General features: G+C 40.2%; 1 protein-coding gene across 2 annotated transcripts in view; it reads right to left on the reverse strand.

The window, feature by feature from the left end:
* The window catches only part of LOC126297658 (SET and MYND domain-containing protein 4-like), a 132,810-nt gene that overhangs the window by 91,290 nt on the left and 19,457 nt on the right, over nt 1–22,063 (reverse strand). For both annotated transcript variants that reach the window (XM_049988741.1, XM_049988742.1), the window contains exon 4: nt 16,556–16,775. In XM_049988741.1, the coding sequence (XP_049844698.1) occupies nt 16,556–16,775 (220 nt within the window). The remainder of the gene's footprint in view (nt 1–16,555; nt 16,776–22,063) is intronic.

A 22,063-nucleotide genomic window follows, 5' to 3' on the forward strand; every position in this document is an offset into this window, starting at 1 on the left:
CAAAATATATATTCCTTACTATCATTTCTTGTTAACAATATTAGCTTATTCCCAAGAATAAGCAGCTTTCACTCTGTCAATACTCGGCAGAAATCAAATCCGCATTTGGATCGGACTTCCTTAACTTTTCTGCAGAAAGATGTGCAGTATACTGCTGCACCCATTTTCAATAAGCTAGCACTCGAATTCAAAAATCTTAGCAGTAATCCGTGAGCTTTCAAATCGAAACTTAAGAGTTTCCTCATGGGTCATGCCTTCTATTCTGTCGAGGAGTTCCTTGAAAAAGCAAGCTGATTCTTGTCGTATTGTTGATTGTGTTTACTTAAACTTATGGACTGACTTTTTACGGGTTCATAAACATTTTATTTTTATCTGTTATTACTTTAATTATGCTGTAATTTCATGTACTGACACATTCCATGACCTTGGCAATTTGCTCCTCAATTTGGTCATACGGAAGCTGGAAGGCACCTGTCGCCAGTCTGACGCCACAATGGAGAATCTGGTCGAGGATCTGCAACATTGAAGGTGCTGTAGCCCAGGAAGTACCATTAAGTACACATAGGACATTGAGGGACTGTATACAGCAGGCTGCCAGGTAAGACACAGGAGAATTTCCTATCGAGTATCAGCCCCAGAAATTTTGTACTTTCAATGAACGGAGGAGCAACAAGCCCAAGGTGTAAAAGATAGTGAGAGACACCAATTGCGCCAACAGAAATTTGTGCAAATAGTTTTGTCAGTGGAAAAATGAAAGCCATTGTCGATGCTCCGTGAGTAACGACAATCGAGACATCACTGAAGAAATCACTCAATGTGACAGATCCGTGGAGAATTGCATAGATGGCAAAATTGTCAACAGAAAGGGAGGAGCCGTAGATGCCCAGCGGGAGACAGACCATTACAGCGTTAATGGTGGTAGCAAAGATAAAAGTGTCCGACAAGGCAACACCTACATGCATCTTGAAAACTCGGTCTTTTAAAGATTCCTCAAGAAAATGGGGCAGGCGGCCACGAAAGCCCCCACACGTAGAGAGTATAGAGGATAGCAGTTCTCCAGCAGGTGTCAAAAACCTCCAAATTAAAAAACATCGCCACAGTTTGGGATTTTCGCAGAAAACCATTCATGACATGAGTGGATAAAGTCATGAGATGTTCAACTGCAGAACGGCGCACTCAAAATTCACACTGTGAAATAGTTAGCAAATTGCAAGACTGAAGGCACCATACCAGCTGGGCATCAATCATACGTTCCACCACCTTGCAAAAACAGCTTGTGAGAGAGATGGGGCAGTAGCTAGAAGGTAGGTGTTTGTCCTTACTGGGCTTAGATATGTGTATGAGAGTGGCTTCACATGCAGTTGTATGCATTAAGCAGAAAGTACAGGGTGTTTCAAAAATGACCGGTATATTTGAAATGGCAATACAAACTAAACGAGCAGCGATAGAAATACACAGTTTGTTGCAATATGCTTGGAACAACAGTACATTTTCAGGCAGACAAACTTTCGAAATTACAGTAGTTACAATTGTCAACAACAGATGGCGCTGCGGTCTGGGAAACTCTATAGTACGATATTTTCCACATATCCACCATGCATAGCAATAATATGGCGTAGTCTCTGAATGAAATTACCCGAAACCTTTGACAACGTGTCTGGCGGAATGGCTTCACATGCAGATGAGATGTACTGCTTCAGCTGTTCAATTGTTTCTGGATTCTGGCGGTACACCTGGTCTTTCAAGTATCCCCACAGAAAGAAGTCACAGGGGTTCATGTCTGGCGAATAGGGAGGCCAATCCACGCCACCTCCTGTATGTTTCGGATAGCCCAAAGCAATCACACGATCATCGAAATATTCATTCAGGAAATTAAAGACGTCGGCCGTGTGATGTGGCCGGGCACCATCTTGCATAAACCACGAGGTGTTCGCAGTGTCGTCTAAGGCAGTTTGTACCGCCACAAATTCACGAAGAATGTCCAGATAGCTTGATGCAGTAATCGTTTCGGATCTGAAAAATGGGCCAATGATTCCTTTGGAAGAAATGGCGGCCCAGAACAATACTTTTTGAGGACGCAGGGACGATGGGACTGCAACATGGGGCTTTTCGGTTCCCCATATGCGCCAGTTCTGTTTATTGACGAAGCCGTCCAGGTAAAAATAAGCTTCATCAGTAAACCAAATGCTGCCCACATGCATATCGCCGTCGTCAATCCTGTGCACTATATCGTTAGCGAATGTCTCTCATGCAGCAATGGTAGCGGCACTGAGGGGTTGCCGCGTTTGAATTTTGTATAGATAGAGGTGTAAACTCTGGCGCATGAGACGATACGTGGACGTTGGCGTCATTTGGACCGCAGCTGCAACACGGCGAACGAAAACCTGAGGCCGCTGTTGGATCACCTGCTGCACTAGCTGCGCGTTGCCCTCTGTGGTTGCCGTACGCAGTCGCCCTACCTTTCCAGCACGTTCATCCGTCACGTTCCCAGTCCGTTGAAATTTTTCAAACAGATCCTTTATTGTATCGCTTTTCGGTCCTTTGGTTACATTAAACCTCCGTTGAAAACTTCGTCTTGTTGCAACAACACTGTGTTCTAGGCGGTGGAATTCCAACACCAGAAAAATCCTCTGTTCTAAGGAATAAACCATGTTGTCCACAGCACACTTGCACGTTGTGAACAGCACACGCTTACAGCAGAAAGACGACGTACAGAATGGCGCACCCACAGACTGTGTTGTCTTCTATATCTTTCACATCACTTGCAGCGCCATCTGTTGTTGAAAATTGTAACTACTGTAATTTCGAAAGTTTGTCCGCCTGAAAATGTACTGTTGTCCCAAGAATATTGCAACAAACGGTGTATTTCTATCGCTACTCGTTTAGTTTTTATTGCCGTTTCAAATATACCGGTCATTTTTGAAACACCCTGTACTTGCCCACAAGAGAAAGGTGCTACAAAATATGAATGTGGACAGCGTCTGGCCCTGGAGCGAAGGATCAGGGTGAACTGAGAGCATGATCTAGCTCTTTCATAGTAAAGGTGACATTGTAGCACTCACAAATCTGAGAAGAGGAGTGTATGGCCCGAGCCGCCTCCACTCATTTCCGATGGAGGTGGGCAGGGCGATAGTGGAAAGAGCTCGAAATTTCTGCAAAATGGTGGCCCAAGGTATTGGTGATAGCAATAGGATCCACAATGACATGTGCTACTGTCAGGCCAGAAACTGGGTACTGGATCTTAGTCCCAGAGAGCCATTGGAGGTCAGCCCACACGTCAGAAGATGGAGTGGAACTGTTGAAAGTAGTACCGAATGAAATCCAGCTAGCATTTTTGCTATCCCAAAGAACATGACGACACTGTGCATGCAACAGTTTATAATAAATGCTGTTTGCCATCGTAAGATGATGGTTAAAAACATTGACAGCATGTCTCCGCATGCGAATTGCAACACGGCACGCCTTAGTTCACCGAGGGACCAAGAGGAAATGCAAGGAATGGAATGTTCGGCAATGGTAAGGATAATGTTTGTAAGATATTCCACCTGGTCATCACAACTATGGGAAATCTTGTTCATCAAAGGCCGCCAGGGAGGAGTAAAGCCACCAGTCAGCCTTAGTAAGCTGCCATTTGTGTGTGCACGCAGGTGGGGTAGAAGTCAGCAAACGGATAGCACACGGGAAATGGTCACTCGAGTACATGTCAGAAAGAATGGACCACTTGATACGGTGGGCAAGCTAAGCAGTGCAGAAGGATAGGTCCAACTAGGAATAGGTGTGCCAGGAGACGCAAAGGCATGTGGGTGCTCCTGTGTTAAGGCAGAAGAGGTTAAGTTGATTAAGAAGGTCAGACAAGAGGGCACCTCTCCGACAGGTTCTGCAAGAACCCCAAAGGGGATGGTATGCATTAAAGTAACCAAGCAGCAGAAATGAGTGAGGTAGCTGCCCAATAAGCTGGAGGAAGCCTGCCCCGATGACATCGAATGACGGAGGGATACAAATGGTACAAAGGGAAAATGTAAAGGGAGGAAGGAAAAGGCGAAACACAACAGCTCGAAAACAGATAGTCAGGAAGACAGGTCGACTACGAACATCATCCCACACAAGCAGCATGACTCTCCCAAGAGATGAAATGCCGACCTAAGGGGGAAGGTCAAAACAGACCAGGAAGAAATGCAAGAGCCCAAAGCAGTCATGAGGACGCAATTTTGTTTCCTGAAGGCAGAGTACAAGGGGAAACTGCGATTATAAAAGTCCCGTAAATCCTCTTTGTAGGATCAAAGGCTGCGAACGTTCCATCGGAGGAGAGTCAGGACGAAGAAAAGATGAATGGGTGTCACCTCCATGGTTGCTGAGTGCCAGCCTGTAAAGACTCGCTGCTACAGGGCACAGAGGTGGGAGGATCCTGCTCCACGAGGTCCACAGAAGCATCGGCTTTCTCGTGCTGTCAGTCTGCAGAGTCCAATGCAGAGAAACGGTCGGTGGTGCACACCGGCAACACGGAGGCCGACCAGGCGAAGAGAATCTTCGAGCTTGCGAAGGAGAATACCATTTGCCTCTGACAGATTTCTTCGAGCTTTTCTGGTTAGCAAGAGGCAGAATCAGGTGTCGGTTGGCTGAAGGGACATAAGAGGTCTCCATGGGAGCACTTTTGTCTTTTTCAGCCTGCCTGTCGTGTAGCTGGTGACTTCGTCTCTAGAGGTGAGGGTTTGATGGCTCATCGCACGGTTGGACAAGGGGACGGCAATGATACCTCGACACTGGACAATTTCAAAACTTCAAAGCTGAATTTGAGGTCGCACGTTTGCACGACCATGTTCTTCACGGAGCGAGATGTACCAAGAACACTACTGTAAGTGCCAGCTGGTAGAGGACAGGATTTACGACTAGCCAGTAACTTGCGAGTGACCAGGTAAGGAACTTTTTCTTTTACCCAGATCTCCCGGACAGCCCACTCATCAAATAAAAGAGACAATCTCGAGAGGAGGCAGTATGGCCGCCATTGCAGTCAATACAGCAGGGAGGACGAGGCGGATAATCACCCTCGTGCGCATCCCTAACACACGTTGCACATTTGGCTGGGGGTCAACAAGACATTTGTGTGTGGTTGAAACGATGACACTGGTAGCAGAATGTCAGAGTCAGAATGTACAGTCGGACTGTGATAATTTCATAGCCTGCATTGATCTTGGATGGAAGGTGAGAAAAAGAGTGTGTGTGGCCACTAAGGAGGAATCTAACTTTTCCAGCACCTGACGGATGACAATGAAACCCTGATCAGAGAGGTACATTTTGATTTTGGGCTCTGTCACACCGTCGAGCACCCTAGTGTAAATACAACTGCGGGAAGAATTCAGAGTTCTACGGGGCTCAACAAGAACAGGATAGCTGTGGAGAAGCGAATCGGCACGCAGGTGTTGTGCTTGAGAATCGGAAGTAGTCTCCAAAAGCGAAGTGCCATTGCGTAAACAAGAGCAGGATTTCACAGGGCCGGCAACTGCATCGACACCTTTCTGAATAATAAACAGATGTCTGGGAGATCTGGGTCACGAAGGACTGGCCATCCTCAGTATGTGGAACCACGGGGAACCGTGGTGCAGCTGGAAGCGTCTTTGAATCGTTAGCCTCATTCCGTTTATGTTTCATAGACGTCAATTGTGCAGGTGATTGACTCATCGCGAGAAAATACCCCACGATTGCCAGTGTCTCCGATGGGACTCTCCTTCAAACTGGGGGCTCCTCCCCGCTGTATTGACTGCAATGGCGGCCATACTGCCTCCTCTCAAGATTGTCTCTTATTTGATGAGTGGGCTGTCCGGGAGATCTGGGTAAAAGAAAAAGTTCCTTACCTGGTCACTCGCAAGTTACTGGCTAGTCGTAAATCCTGTCCTCTACCAGCTGGCACTTACAGTAGTGTTCTTGCTACATCTCGCTCCATGAAGAACATGGCCGTGCAGACGTGCGACCTCAAATTCAGCTTTAGGTGATTGTTCACACCTCCCAAACACCTAACAGAGGGACCAACTGGAAATTTGGGAAGGTAGCAGCTTGGGCAATCACCCCTCCCTGGGCCCGGCCTGTACCAGGGGGTACGTGCGAACCCTACCTGTCGACCCAGGGCCGAGAATTATGCATTACCCAGTCACGTGTTACGCATCAGAGGCGTGGGTCAACCTTCAGGAGCACTCAGGGAGGAAGAAGAAAAAGAGGAACCTCAAATACCAAAGCGAAGGAAGGATAGGAAAAGGTAAACAAAGAAAGGAACCCCAGAAATGTTGCCCAATGGAGGGGAAAAGTATAGCAAGAGGCTTGACATGCAGCATGGAAGGAAAAAGATGCGGTAAGGCTGGGGCCCTGTGGTAGCCAAGCATTAACCCGCGAAAGAGTGGTGGGCCACCTGTGGGGGTGTCAGGATGCTCATTCTTGTCACATGTGAAGTTGGAACTATTATTGGAAAGAGAGAACAATGGATAAAGGGAGAATGAAGACTATAGCCTGTCAATAACAAACATTGTACTGTTCCCTACAGCTGACAAGTACAACGCAACCAGGTGTTATTTACCTCTGGGGTAAACTCAGAGAGGAAGTCTGTGTTAATTTTTGATAACCAAATAGGGTCCAGCCACATGTAGCTAAGTGTGATTAGTCCCAATTTTAAATTAAATTTTTCTCTGCTATTCCAGTTTTGTAAGCAGGATATATCAGCTGCATCAAGTTGGAGTGCCCCATCAGCCTGGCGTGGAAATTCGGGACAAAAACACGAACTTCCACATATGCCAACCATAGACTTCATGTTGAAAACAGATCAGTTCTAAATACTGCAATGTCTCCAAAACAACCAATCAGATTTTGAAGAGTGAAACACCATTAAATTTGTTGATACCGCTATATCTGTAATTAATATAGTCATGAAAAGAGACTGTATGTCATTTTAGTGAGGGCTTTTTCACAATTAATTTGTGTGAACACAGAATTATGATATATTAAATGACTCGGAAAATATCTGAGGTGCTCACCTTAGCTGAATCACTCTGTATACCACAAGTGCACAACATTCATAGGTAGTGACTAGTGACAAGTAATCCCTCACAGCACACACATATGAGGCCACCAACCCAAAATATGGTGTCCATGGCTGGTGTTGCGCTACCCACCATTACCTTATAATACCACAAAGGCTGACACGACTATTTTCAGAATGTTTCTTTAAAAGCATTAATGGATGAAACTGCCCAACAGATTGAAACTGTATGCCCACTTGGTACTCAAACCTCGGACCTAAGTGTTTGTCAGGCAAGTGTTAACTGAATGAGCTCTCTAAATACATCTTACAACCTACCCTCACAGCTTTACTTCATTCTGGTAACTGGAAGAAGTTACTCTGGCTCACCATACAAACATATGGTACATGCATGGTGGACTTACCACTTACTTTTACACCACAGCCCATCATCATAAGGACAATTCCTTTCTTCAAAACTGATAGGTCATGGAGTTGCTACAGTACAATCAGCTGAACTTCCGCCACTTGAATTATTTTTATAAGGACAGCATTAATTCTTAATTTATGAAGGAGACATTTCTGATATCATCAGTCTGTGACAAAGAGTACATGTCTTTGAAATTATATGAAGGGACACAAATGTTCTGGATAATCACATTCATTGACTTCAGTGATTTGTCATAATTTTTATGTGAAGGACTGTACAAGCCCAAAGGCAAGATCACAAATAAATTTTTATTGTTATTAATAGTGTCAGTTGCACACAAGCCACTTTCAAATATTATGTAGTTGTCTGAAGGCTTCTGTTGCCTGATTTGTCAAGTTTACTAAGTTTGTTGTCATTGTCAGTGCTGGAGACAAGCAATCTGTTTTAGTTTATAGAGGATTGAAAATCCTTGAAGTCAAGATCACAAATAAATTTTTTATTTTGATTACTAGTTTCAACTAGACAGATCGCTTCTCTCCAATGTTGACAGCATCAGCAAACGTGATAAACTTGACAAGTCAGGCAACAGGAGACTGCAAACAACCACGTAAGATCTCAATATGGCTCATGCATAACTGAAATTAGTAATCAAAATAAAAATTTATTTGCAAACTTGACTTCAAGGATTTCCAGTCCTCTATAAAAATCATAATGGATTCCACAGACAGAGATCCTACGAAAATCAGTTCGTTCTTTTCCTCCATAAGACCCATAGTGCTGTAGACAACAGTGCTCAGGTTGATACCATGTTCCTTGACTTCAGAATGGCATTTGATGCCATCTTGCACTGCCGTTAAGTGAAAAGAAATATGAGCTTATCGAGTATCAAACCAGATTTGTGATTGGATTCAAGACTTTCTTGCAGATAGAACATCACTCTTTATAGAACAAAATCAACAGATGTAAAGGTAATTTCTGGAGTGTGATAGGACATTACTGTTTACAAAGTATATAAATTATCTAGTAGAAAGTGTCAGATGCTCTTTAAGACTGTTTGCACATGACATGGTTGTCTGTAACAACATAGCAATGCCATTGATGAGAAACTGCTGGAAACAGTAACCAGCATAAAATATCTAGGATTATCTATCTAGAGTGACCTCACGTGTAATGACCACATAAAACAAATAGTAAAAAAATAGACACCAGACTGATACTCATATACAGAATCTTAAGGAACTGTAACTCATCCATGAAGGAAGTGGTTTATAAGGTGCTTATTCAACCAATTCTTGAATATTATTCATCAATATGGAATCCTTACCAGGTAGAACTAATAGAAGAGACAGAGAAAATCCAATGAAGAACGGCGCGTTTCATCGCGGGATTGTTACCGAGATGCTCCACAAACTCTGTTGGCAGTCGTTACAAGAGACATATTCAGAATCAAGGGGAGGTTTAGTTTTGAAATTTCAAGACAGCAGTTTTCAGGAAGAGTCGGGCAACATATTACTTCCTCTCACATACATCTTATGTAATGTCCCCAAAGAGAAAATTTGAGAAATTAGAGCCAATACAGGGGCTCACCAATAATCTTTCCTTCTTTCCACACACCATTTGTGAATGAAACTGGAGGGCGGGGGGTGTGGAGTAGTATCAGATAGTGGTACCATAAGTACCCTCCACCACACCAAACACCATTGTGGCTCACGGAGTATGATGTAGATACAAAAATTACTACAGATTGGTTGTCTCCAGTGTTGACAACGTCAAATAACATGATAAGCTTGCCGCCAGGAGACTGAGACTTCCATCAACAACATAAGATCTGAAGATGGCTGGTGTGTAGAAGTAGTAATCAAAATAAAAATTTATTTGTAGTCTTGATTTACAGGATTTTCAGTCTGATGTACCTTCACTTGTGACATGCACGATTTCAGAGACTGCACATAGATACAGTTTACAGGCACACTTTTAGGTGCCACCTGGGTCGGCCCACAAAGAAACAGTACTATTTAAATAATAAAAAATAATGCTCAGCCCATTCTTACCCTAGATTACTGTTGCCCAGTCAATGTGTTCAGTGCTACACACAACCTGTATCTTACATGTTACTCTATAAAGTACTGTGTTCCATAAGTTATGTTTGTTCTTGCTATAGCACCATCCTTAGCACAAAAATTATCATATTCAATAATCCTTCCTCTGAAGTGATAAAGTTTTCTGTACAGACCACAGCCATCATCTTAAATAATATTTATAAAATATCTATTCAGCTTAAAATCTTACTGTTTTTTCCTTTTTAATTTATAATGCATTGTTTTGGTATAATCTGTGTCATAATTATCTGTACTTCCAACAAAAGCAAATCAATTAAAAATTAATATAGTTCCAGGCAATGTTCTTTTATCATGTCAACTAACCCAAATGCACAATAGTATTTGAAATAAGAAAAAAAAGAAAGAGAGAGTGTGTGTTTTTCTGTTTACAGCAACCACTACTGAAGAGTGCATCAGTTGTGCCTCTTGTTGCTCATTCATCCTGCCTTCTGCAAGTCCACAGGCATATTATGAAAGCTCCACCAATATTTCTCTGTCTTTTTAATATAGTTACACTGGCATTTCTCATACAGGAATATGGAAAAAAAATAAGAAAATTAAAACGACGCTGTGCTTCCAGCTCAGTCCCTGATACTGTTCACAACATATTTTTTCTTGTTGGTGACTCACTCTGTACATATAACCATGAAAGGTAAAGCCGAAGGGAAACCATGTGCTAAACTTCTTGAACATTAACTTTCACTAACTGATCAAAGTGGTCCACGAATCATAGCATTTGCAACTTCAGGAGGCTTAAGTGTATATCAGCTGCTGCTGTTAAAAATAATTTTAACAAATTTTGCTTGTTTGTTTGTTTGTTCATGGTGGCTGATTGAGAGGTTTCAATCTTTTTCCTGACATATTCTGTTACTGCTCTAAGTTTAAAATCCCCATATATTATTGTAACTTACTAGATGTGGCATTTCTTTCACTTTCATTCTTTTAATTTGCACCTGTAAGGTTAAAAAGAAATTTGAGTGTTGTATGGTTTTGAGTCAGTAGTACTTAAATGTAAGTATTGCTTCATCAATACAAATCTTATGAGCCTGTTGATAAACAGCATTGTGAAATCTTGAATGAATGGACCATTTCAGTAATGCAAAGTGTTAAACAGAAACATGGTTTACTGCAACATGATGGTGCAAACCCTTACCATATTACCGCAGCACAGAAAATTTAGAATCCTGTATTGCAAGAAGCCAGTTAAGCAAGGACTGACCAACAGAATAGCCACTGCACGCAGCCAATCTCACAATCTGTCAATTATTGTCCATGAACATATTAAAAGGAGAAGATTTACATGGGGATACAAACAGTAAGTAGCATAAAGAAATTAAAAGTGCCAACAAGGTTGTATTCTAATTATAGTCTGAGACACCACCTTTCCATTTGCCTCATATCTGTGGCCACCATACTATTACACAATTAAACATGCAGCCATATTTATAGGTCACAAGTATAAAATTCACAACTTGCATATATAAAAAAGTCATAAATATGAACAGGCACACGATCACTGTATTTTCATCTCACCATATGAAAAACTGGCCCCAAGTAACTAGACTGCTCATTTTCACCTGCCAGTTGTATATGTTGATAGATAATATAGACCTTTTTCATCAGTTTATTTGTTATTTCTTTTGTATCTTATTATTATATGTTTATCTGTTTGCTGTTGTATCTGTTCATGGCAGGCAACGATTCATGAGTAATTGGCAAACAGTCTGTACTTGGGGCCACTTTTTGTGCATCATCCTGTACTATGGGCGACTGTTCGACATTACACACTGTCTGATATACCTCTGTGGTCAACTAAGCAAATATCCTGAATTTCAACTGCAGTCGGTGGATTTCACGTAGAGGGTCTGTAAATCAACCCTACAATCTTACACCTTTTGTCTTCTTTCGGTGGAACTATAGAGATACATATTATCATTAATGGGTATCATCACCCTAATTTTAATAATACCAATACAGTGAGTGCACTTCACATTTTCCCAAGGAAATCACTACTGGTTCAACTCACTCTGCAAATTCCCAATTTCATATGCTTTCGCCATTAATCTTCATACCCTAACTAACTGCTCTTCCTTCTCACTTCCATCCACTGATTCAAGTTACGTTTTATAACAATTATTTCACAATCACGGAATGACTTTTTTCCAGTGCTGCCAAACCTAACTTGTTTACCAGTGCAAGAAACTGTTTGTCATTCATTGTTATCTGTTCATCACATGCTGCTGCTACTGCTACTGCTGCTGTTACTGCAGCTGATTATGGGTTCAAGGAGACTAAATATCTAATGTCAACAGTCTCCTATTCGGCCCCCGGGATGGAATCAATGTACCCATCTGCCAGTGTCTAGAGTAAATTTTACGTGCAACTGTGAGAAAACTTTCGAAATGTTTACATAGCATGTAACAGAGGCGGTATGTTGGCACCAACCCAGTAATCACCTAGTGGGACACGGAAAAATGCCTAAGAGCCACATACAGGCTGGCCAGCACACCGCCCCTTGCTGTTAATCCACTGGGCGCACTTGAACTGGGGATGGCGCACCTTGTCATCCTGAAAGTGGGCACTTTTAACACACATGGCTATCCAGGTGGGTTCATCACGCACAGCTTGGGACAGAAAAAATTGATGATTTAGCTTTTCTGCAGAAATATTCATTACATAGAAAAAAAAACAGTATGTGTCAATGAGCACAACTAGGAACCATTATCAAATCTTGGTCTTCCAGAATTTTGTATTATTTTTGAAAATGAAAGGTGAAGGACAAATAGTCCAGTCAATGAAGACCAAAAATGGTCAAATAGGGAAAAAATTCATGCAGTCACAAATTACAGAACCATAAACAACAACATACTAAAAATCCTGGCTGGTAGGATGTGGGCGTGGGCATGGGCATTACAGGTCACTTTTTTATGTTTTTCTTGAACATCTTGAAAAACATGGCTTCCAGCAGAAATGTTTCCCAGTACAAAATTAAATTAAATTACTTTACATATCTTACAAATAACATCCTACTCATTTTTTCTCTAGGATTAATACTTTCCATACTGCACAGGATGGAAAAATTGCAGATTATTAAAAATAGTGTTTTAATGGTACCGTCAAACGGGGTGATTTCGGACAAAGGGCAAATTCGGACAGTATGACTTATTTTAACATCCGTGCGCCAGTTATTTTAAGCGCAAGATTGCATTTATCACTTTCCACAACTTTGATGAACAGTCTCAGTGTTAAAAATCCATGCATTATTGTAAAGTGGAAACTTTCTATTGTTGCGTCGAGCGGGAAGTTATGGTAACTGTAATTGTTGACGCACTCAGTAGCTAACAGCATTGAGACAATTTCTGTACAAGTTTGTCGAGTTTCTCATGCACGTTATAAAATAACAACTGTTTTTGTAAAACTGTGTAACTGTGTGGGGTGATTTCAGACAATGCCCACAATGTATAAGAGCAAGAGAGGTGCTACAGTACGGTGTAATTATGACCCATAACTTTTAGATAAAGCTGTTCATGATATTCAGAGTGGTAAATTATTGTACAGAAAAGCATGTGATTTGTACGGTATACCTAAATCAACCCTACAAAATAAAGTGCAGGAAGCACGTGACCCCCCCCCCCCCCGCCCCCCGCCACCAAAAATAAATGGGCGCTAAATAAAGAATAAGAAGAAGAAATGTTGAAGCAAGGTATCTTGAGGGCTGCACATTGGGGACTTCCCTTCACTAAATTGGATCTTTCCGTTCGCTTAAGCAAAAATATTAAATGAGCTCATGCAGAAGTGAACAAAGAGACTGTTAAGATGTTTTTCTCCAATATCAAGGCAAAGCTGGAAAATCTCCCACCTAGTAACATGATCAACTATGATGAAACCATCATTCCATATCACTTATTGGTAACAAAGGGCTACCTTAAAATGTGTAAAATATCACCAAAATCAAATAAAATGAATGTAGAATTAAACAAAAAGGCAGTAGCTGTCCAAATTCGCCCTCTATACACTGTAACTTCGGACAGAGATTTAAAAAACACGTGTCCGAAATCACCAATCCATGGGGTGACTTAGGACACTTTATTTAACTGCCTCAGATAAATATAACTACACATACACTGCCTGGTTCTGGGATATTTTATTCAACACACATATACCCTAGCACTTCCATAACAATCAATTTAATCTAACAATATATACAAAAGTTACAATCAAAATAACGACAAAACCGTCTGAAATCACCCCGTTCGGCGGTATATAGTTAATGTTTATTGTTAAATGAAATAGGTTAAGAACAAACATTAAGTGTGTGTTCCACATCTAAGAGCAGTAGAACAAGAGGGAAGGCAGGTCACCAGGTTGTGGTCACGCACTTCCCTCCTTTGTAAGTCTGTGAACTGTAGAGCAAGCACTACATAAATCTCTGCACTCTGCTACAGAGGAAATTGATTCTTAGTCACACTGTATGGCAGCTGCAGTGTTCTTCCAGGAAACCCAACTTCACCCAGTATGAGAGCTGCTCACTTTTCAGTCCCGTTCTCTTAAGTAAGCAGACACAGTAACTTCGCTGAGCTCATGTTTATGTAATGAAGTTATTTTCAGCTTACTGAGTGAGTACTTATTTGTAGTTGTAAAGTGATGCTTTACATAAATTACATTTCTACAAATAACGGGTAGGAAGTGCTTAATCTGTGTTGTGTGGTGATATCAATGACCTACGTAGTGTCAACGGGAAAGGCATCGGACTGGTAAATGTTCATCTCTCTGCAGTCTGTTGTTGACAGTATACTGTAAATACAAGGTTGCGAATTAATGAATGACCAGAAAGTTACCGCACTTCTTGCACCTTTCATTGTATTACTCGCATACTTTATAAATTGTTTCCATTCAGGAATCTCGGGCACTTGTAGAGTGGGCTGTACTGAGTGGAACTACTTATCACACACCCACAATACATCTTGCAAGGTGGGTGTCAATCTGTCTAATGGATTAGGATTAACCCTATTCCGATCAAGAATAGTAATCTGCTTTAACACTTGACATATACTGAAACAATTGAAATTTCTTAACGTCTAGGTGACCTAGTTCTGTTACGGAGGATGCCACTTTAAGCCTCAGGAATTCTGCAGATCCTGGGAGAGGTGAGGTTTAGGTTATGCATTTGATATCCCTCATGCTGTGAAACATATTCCAGCCAATGGTAGTTGAGACAATGAAATCAATACTGTTGAATATATATTGCCAACATGTTACATTTGGGACAGATTCTTCAGTGTGGTAGACAGTAGACAGTGTCAGCTGTGGAGCTTTCTCTCTCTCTCTCTCTCTCTCTCTCTCTCTCACACACACACACACACACACACACACACACACACACACACACACACACACAGATAATAGCTCACTTAACAGCTGAAAACAAATACATACTTAGTAAACTGAAAATAATTTCACTAAATAAACATTTTGTTAACTCACATATGGGAAATGAATAGGAAATGCTGGGGAGGTATAGTCTTCCCGTAAACTGGAAAGCCAGCGGCACTCATGGTGGTGGAAGTTGCCCTTCCTAAAAAAAAACACTATGGCTGCTGTACAGGATGATTAGAATCATTTTCCCTTTAGCAGTGCAGAACACTGTGCAGAGGTTTACTTAGTTTATGTCCGTATGCATTTCTTGGGTTCCTCCATCCCTCATCCCTTTCCTCCCTGTTACACTTACAGAACATAATTTATCCCTTAACATGGTTCTACTGTAATTAGATGTAGTACACACATTTAATATTAGTTCTTAAACCACTTCATTTAACATCAAACATTACTTTTATGCCATTAAAACATGATTATTAAAAATGATATTTTCTGTAAAAAAAACTTAATGCGTGTTAATTTTGTGCTGGTAAACATTTCTGCAGTTTCTGAGTTATTCAAGAAAAACATAAAAAGTTATCTTTAACCCCTCTCCACCTCCACCCACCCCTCCCACACTCGCACTCCACTAGTCAGAATTTTTGGTATGATGCTCATGATACTTCCTTCTACCACAGCACAACAATTTGTGACAAGAATTTTTAATCATAATTTTCCCTTCACTGACTGGACTAAAAGAATCTAAGAGGAAGTCATAAATGTTGGTGATGTGAATCGGTGGACAGCTCTCTCAGTTGAACATGTAGTATCTATCTAATAATTCTGCAACAGAAGAGTCAAATCTGATCTGCTATTGCTGCTTGAATTTAAATAAATAATTGGTACAGGTGAAAGTAAGCCACTATTCACTTCCAAAGTTCAGTAGCTTTTGCTGTTCACAGACAGCTACATGTAACTATTACTTTTCAGAAGATTTACTAGCCGAAGTAATGGAACATCAGGCTACAGCAGTGCACGGTTGACAATGGCATTTAGAATGACATTGGTTTTGTATTGGACAAGGGCATGGTAAAACGATGCCAACACAAGCATTAGATAGTAGGCGGTCCACACTACACTCCACAATGCATGCTGGAGCATTACACCAAGAGTAACGACAGAAATTTGAGGTACCATTAATATCATGACAAGCGCAGCAGCTAATACAGGACGTTTGCACTGACCAAAGTCACGCACTTTCACATGTTCTTCAGTACACACCTGGTGCAACATTCCAGGAGACAGCACCGAGTCACTAGTTGCTCCTAAAATTATACTTTTGTGTGTGTGTGTGTGTGTGTGTGTGTGTGTGTGTGTCTCAAAATGCAATTTTTTCTGATTCTTTCATGATGATGCAGTTTTTGACAAATATGAACATACTTGCCCTTGTGTTATGTAGGTAATTATTACACTCTAATTGTTAGGTGTATATTAATATACTTAGTGATGGCAGTTACACATAGAAAATACAAACACAAACAATTCAAAATAAATTATTAATTCCCATGCAGTTCAGTCACAACTACTTTATGGTTTCAGCACAGTAAATCACATTCCATATACTCAGTCACACTGATGACATCTAAAGCTCATTTAAACATTTCTGCAAACCTTCTGAAGCAATGGAAGCAGTTTGTTTCACATCTTTCAGCAAGTAACACAGCACAATGAGCATCCTCTGTAAGGACAACATCTCCTGTTTTAATCTTCTGAACAGCTTCAGCATAGCGCCCCATCTCTGCACTGTTTTTAATAGTGACAAAGGAACTGAGAGAGGGATACTGATCACTTCTTCCTCCAACAACACTCTCAGGGGACGGTTCATCAAAGCCTATGAACAGTTTCGTAGAGCCAAAGGGGGTGAAACACTGCAACGTGCTGAAGAAGTTGAATCTAGCTCATAGACCATGTAAAATGAATTTTTTTTTCAGCCACATTTTTTTACTTAAATTCCATACTAACAACGGAAGCCCTCAGCCACGTCAAAATTGATTAACAATAAAATAATACATCTGGAATTATTTGATGAGCTTATTACATAATATGTAATGCTGATGTGGATATGGGCTTCAAATAAGTACAAATAATACCAACTTTATTAACTGTAAGCTATTGTTTATCAGAAATTCTTTGAAGTACAAAATTGGAAAACACAACTGATGCACAAAAAAATTAATAAAAGCTGGTTCTGAGCTATAAGTACAAACCCTTTGAAGTGATTACCTGTGCAAAATGCAAGAGAAAACATAATACATTGTAGAGTAACTTCTAAAACTAGTAGACATATTAGGCAATCCACACCTCAGATGGTTGTAACTGATTGTCTGCATGAACTACACACCCAGTTCTGTGAATTATGTTCCACAGGTGTTTTGTTGCTTTCAAAGAAGTTACAAATTTTAATGCAACACATAATGTAATCACATAATCTAAGGTGAACCCTTCTACATAACAGAGCAGAGTAAGTGTGGACTTGACTTGGCTGGCTGTTGAGAGAGAGAGAGTGAGAGAGAGAGAGAGAGAGAGAGAGAGAGAGAGAGAGAGAGTGTGTGTGTGTGTGTGTGTGTGTGTGTGTGTGTTTCATCTCTATCTGAAGCAATGGCCAACAGCATTCATTTTGATGCCAGGTGACAATTGTGCACCACTGAATGACACGGTGAAAGATGTGTGAAATGAATGTTGCAAAAGACAGTACACAGACTTCAATAATTTGCAAGCTGCCAAACAGAAGTGTGCATGTAACATATCCACTTGCATATATATTAGTCCACCAGATAAGGCAGTATCTCCTAAAACCTGACATAAAGGTTACAAGCAAAGGGGGGCAGTGAAAAGAATGGTACAATGTGGTTTTAACTGACAATGCTGGCCCATAGTTAAAAGCAAATGTCACTTGGTGTGGTGTTCAAGGTACAAAGTGTTATACAACTACAAACAAGCTGTTTTGATGGTAGCAACACTATTACATGTGAAAGCAACCTCTTCTCACAACAGTAGATGGTGTAAAAAACCCGATTTCAATCTGCTGCGGAGTGGTAACCAGCAAGGGGAACTCAATTAATTGTAAGGTTTGCATCGATTCACCAAAATATTGTTCTTGAATTGTCTTGCAATTCCATGTGTGTTACTTTATGGCACACTGATTGCACCTTTCTACACATTCCTCTCATATCTCGTTATGTTGACACTGTGTTACATACCAGTGCCACACCTGGTTACTGTAAACATTTGGGTCTCATGCAATACCCAATTACCTGAATTGTGTCTGTCTGGAAATGTTTGTTCATATATGCAGAGTACCTTTCACAGCACCATACATTATATGCATCTCAACTGGCTGTGAATCAACAATGCAATGATCATACCTACACCCCCTGCCCCCCCCACCCTCCCCCATCCTCTCTCTCTCTCTCTCTCTCTCTCTCTCTCTCTGCAGACAGTCCATGACATAGTCTACAGCTGCTAATGCACAGGTGCATAATACACACTGCCACTCTCCATGTAAGGGAATAGTACTCCTCAACTGTTGATACACCCCACATCAATTACTGCTGTTACTAGTAACTAGCAGCAATATCTGCTGAACTACGCCATACTGTCAAGATAAGCTGACTACACAGGGTGGTTAGAAACAGCCTGAAAACTTGTACGGGCCTTGCAGGATAGATTATGTTGAGAAATAAGTGTTAAGAAAAAAAATTAAAACACTGTACAATTTTAGTGTTAATCAGCATTGAAATACACACTATTACATGTGAAAGCAACCTCTTCTCACAACAGTAGATGGTGTAAAAAATTGGCCAATCGGTTGTGCAAATTGAAATGGCCCACCAGAGATGGTGTTGTCAAATGTGTTCTTCATTTGGTTTCCTAAAACTGAACAAGAGAGTGATACAAAATTTGGAAAGGTATGGTAGTAAGGATAAAACCCAAGCCAAAGGCCGAGAAGTCTCATGAGCTATCACTTACACTACAAGAACAACTGACACAAATTGTAGCTGGCAGGCCGCTTGAATAGGTATGTGCAACACACTGATTGGCTAACTAACATGGAAAAGGCTTAATGTATCAGTTTTTTTCTTAATGATTATTCCCCAGCGCAACCTACCTTGCAACACCATTAGAGCCTTTTCAGACTGTTTCTGACCACCATATACACGTGTGTAGCAATCTTGAGCTAACTAGGTTGCAAGAACCTTTCAGTTCATTATATTTGAGAGGTTTTCAGTGTTCATGTAAGTTGGAGATCATGACCTAATGTGAAATGTTATCTAAGCAGCTTCAGAAAGACAGTTTCATTTTTATGTGCAAATTTTGTAAGGTGGCTTTTTTTCCTTGCATGATTTTTTACCATTATTTCTTACTACACAAATCATGCTTCGTGAACTGCTTATGTAAAGTAGTTAAGTATTTCCACATTTGACTTGCCCTGGATTTCTTTGTCTCGGTACACTGTCTGTATCAAAAGTGAACGAAAAGTATGCTTGTTGTGTCTTTGACAAATGAAACAGGAACAGGCTTCATTTATCCAGTATTCCAGTTACCAATAACCTCTAGTATTTCTTTATCTTTGGAAATAACCAGTTATTCCATCAGTTATTTCCATGGAAGAATGACGATTGTAAGGTCACTGTGATTTATCCATAGCCAGATAGAGACCAAATTAGTAGTACATTCATCAGTCAACAAATTGTGTGCAGTGTTATCAGTTCTCACCAGTTATTTCCATGGTAGTATGAACATCACACAGTCAGTGTATACTGACAGTGAGATCGAAGAGGAAGTAGTGAAGTATGACATATGCATGTTGGCAAACAGATGACGCATAGTATTGGGAGTTATTGAATTAACATCTGATACTGATAGCCAGTTATTTTGCTAGCTGCAAATACTCAGTAACCATTTATTTACTCCAGTTAAGTTATTTGTTGCCACCTCTTGTGGCTACCACCCTCATAAGTTTCTGTTCAGCAGACTTCTTATCATGTTTTCTATCCCAATTTCTACAGGGAATCACCTCATAGTGTCTTCACTTGCAATTCAAAAGCATTCTGTATATGATTACATTATGGCTTAAATAATAGTGCTGCTCTGCAAGGATGGATGTGGCAATAAAAAAAAGATACATAAATAAAAATTAATGACAGAGGGTTGATAACTAGTCTCCATTAATTCACAAATATACAAGACAAGTTCCTGGATCTATCTGGTTGCATTACCTCTGTTAGAAGGGGGAACAAAAAGAAATAAAGAAAAAGAAAATTCCAATGAAGTTTTAAAAACTTAACACTATAACATGAAGTGTTACTTAAATGACTGCTTCCAACAAAGGATAACACAGTATAATTTTCTGATCACCATCTTTCATTTGTCAGTAACACTGAGAAACATTCAACACAGCCCTAAAAGTTACGTATTCAGAATTTTTTAAGTGAAATAAAACTACAGCTAAATATTAAAATAAGAAAAGTGTAGTCATTTGATCTTTTTCACATGCTGATCAAATTCCCAGGCTCTTAAAACCAAAATTCCTTTTTTTTTTTACAAAATGAATGATTTCACAAATAAAAGGAACAATATTTCCTATAAGTCTGCAAGATACTGAAGGACACAACAAAATGAGAAAGTGCAGCATCACTATACACTCTCATGATATTTTTTAAGCAAAGCATATTAACAAAGAAATGTTCAGCAAAACAGATCATATACAAGACTTTAACATGGAAATGATGTGTTTCATGGTATTTTCTGTACATTTCATATAAATAGGACCAAATTTATACAAGAAATGTAACAACAGGACAGACTATGAACACAGTTCTTCCTAAAGCTCACTATTGGTTGCTGTAAACAGCAACAGGATTGGTGAATCTTAAGCTTCAAAGAAATAGATGTACGAGTGTAAACTAAATACAAGATTCCCCCTCCCCCCCACCACCTATCTTTTTTCAAATGAGACATATCCCTTACAATGCTGGTGATGTATGAAGAAAAAAGAGAAAGAAAAAAAAATAGGGGCAGTAGCATCACTCAAACGTAAAGTCTGTGCAAGACAGAAGTGGTACATATTTTAAATGTAGAGAATCTACCCTAGCAGAAGGAGACATTAACCACTAGAAAAAGAGAGAGTCTGGGTTGTCGAAGTTAGACTGACTAAACATGTAAATGTATTTCCAAGAACAAAATACATTATATTCCTCAAATATATTGGTAAATTTTCTCTGAAAAGTGGAAAAGCTACATTATTTGGTGCAATAAATGCCACATCAGCACAAAATCCACATAAACATGACATGTTCAAGAATCTTTTAAAACTGCAGAACACTAATGGAAATTCGTGGATGAAAAACACACAAAACAAGGGAAAGGCAAGGATTGGTGTGTGGTGCACAGAAATACATAACAGAAAACAGTTAACAACAGCTTCCAAGTTCTTTCTCTTTTTCTAGAAGGAGTACACATATTCACACACGCTGCTACCATAAGTATGTATGTTTGGGTGTGTGTCTTCTAAAGAAAAGAGCAAGAAATTCAAAGCTGGAGTTAACTGTTTTCTATTACATGTTTCTACGCACCAACAACAATCTCCTGCAAGTAAATGGTTGTGTTTCCTTCATTTCACATTTACGACTGTAGACTAGACATTACTACATCTTAACTTCGAGACAAAACTCAATGAGGTAATACTAGTGAGATTTACAGTGTAGGATGAAGACTGAAACATAAGAAAAAAATTAAAAGAGAAGAATAAAGAAAGGAGGGATTGCAATGAATGAAACAAACTATGGCGGACTCAGTAAAATAACAAAGATACTTGGATTCTCCTGATTTAAAAAAAATAATAAGTTTATGTATCATCCTTGGAGCTCCTTAACCTTTTGTTCATGTATCTACTAACTGACAGAAATCCCATTCACAACTGTATATAATCAACTATAACATATGTTTGGTAGTCACATTTCACTTATCACCTCAGAAGGAAAGTCAAGCTGGTACCATGAAACTTTGTGATGATGTTAGTTCTCTGCATTTTCACCCTCCAATGTGACCTCTCTCCTCCCCCCCCCCCCCCCCCCAACAATGAATGATTTGGCAGACCTGAGTTTTATAAGTCTGTAT

The sequence above is a fragment of the Schistocerca gregaria genome, chromosome X (genome assembly GCF_023897955.1).
Source record: "Schistocerca gregaria isolate iqSchGreg1 chromosome X, iqSchGreg1.2, whole genome shotgun sequence".
NCBI lineage: Eukaryota > Metazoa > Arthropoda > Insecta > Orthoptera > Acrididae > Schistocerca > Schistocerca gregaria.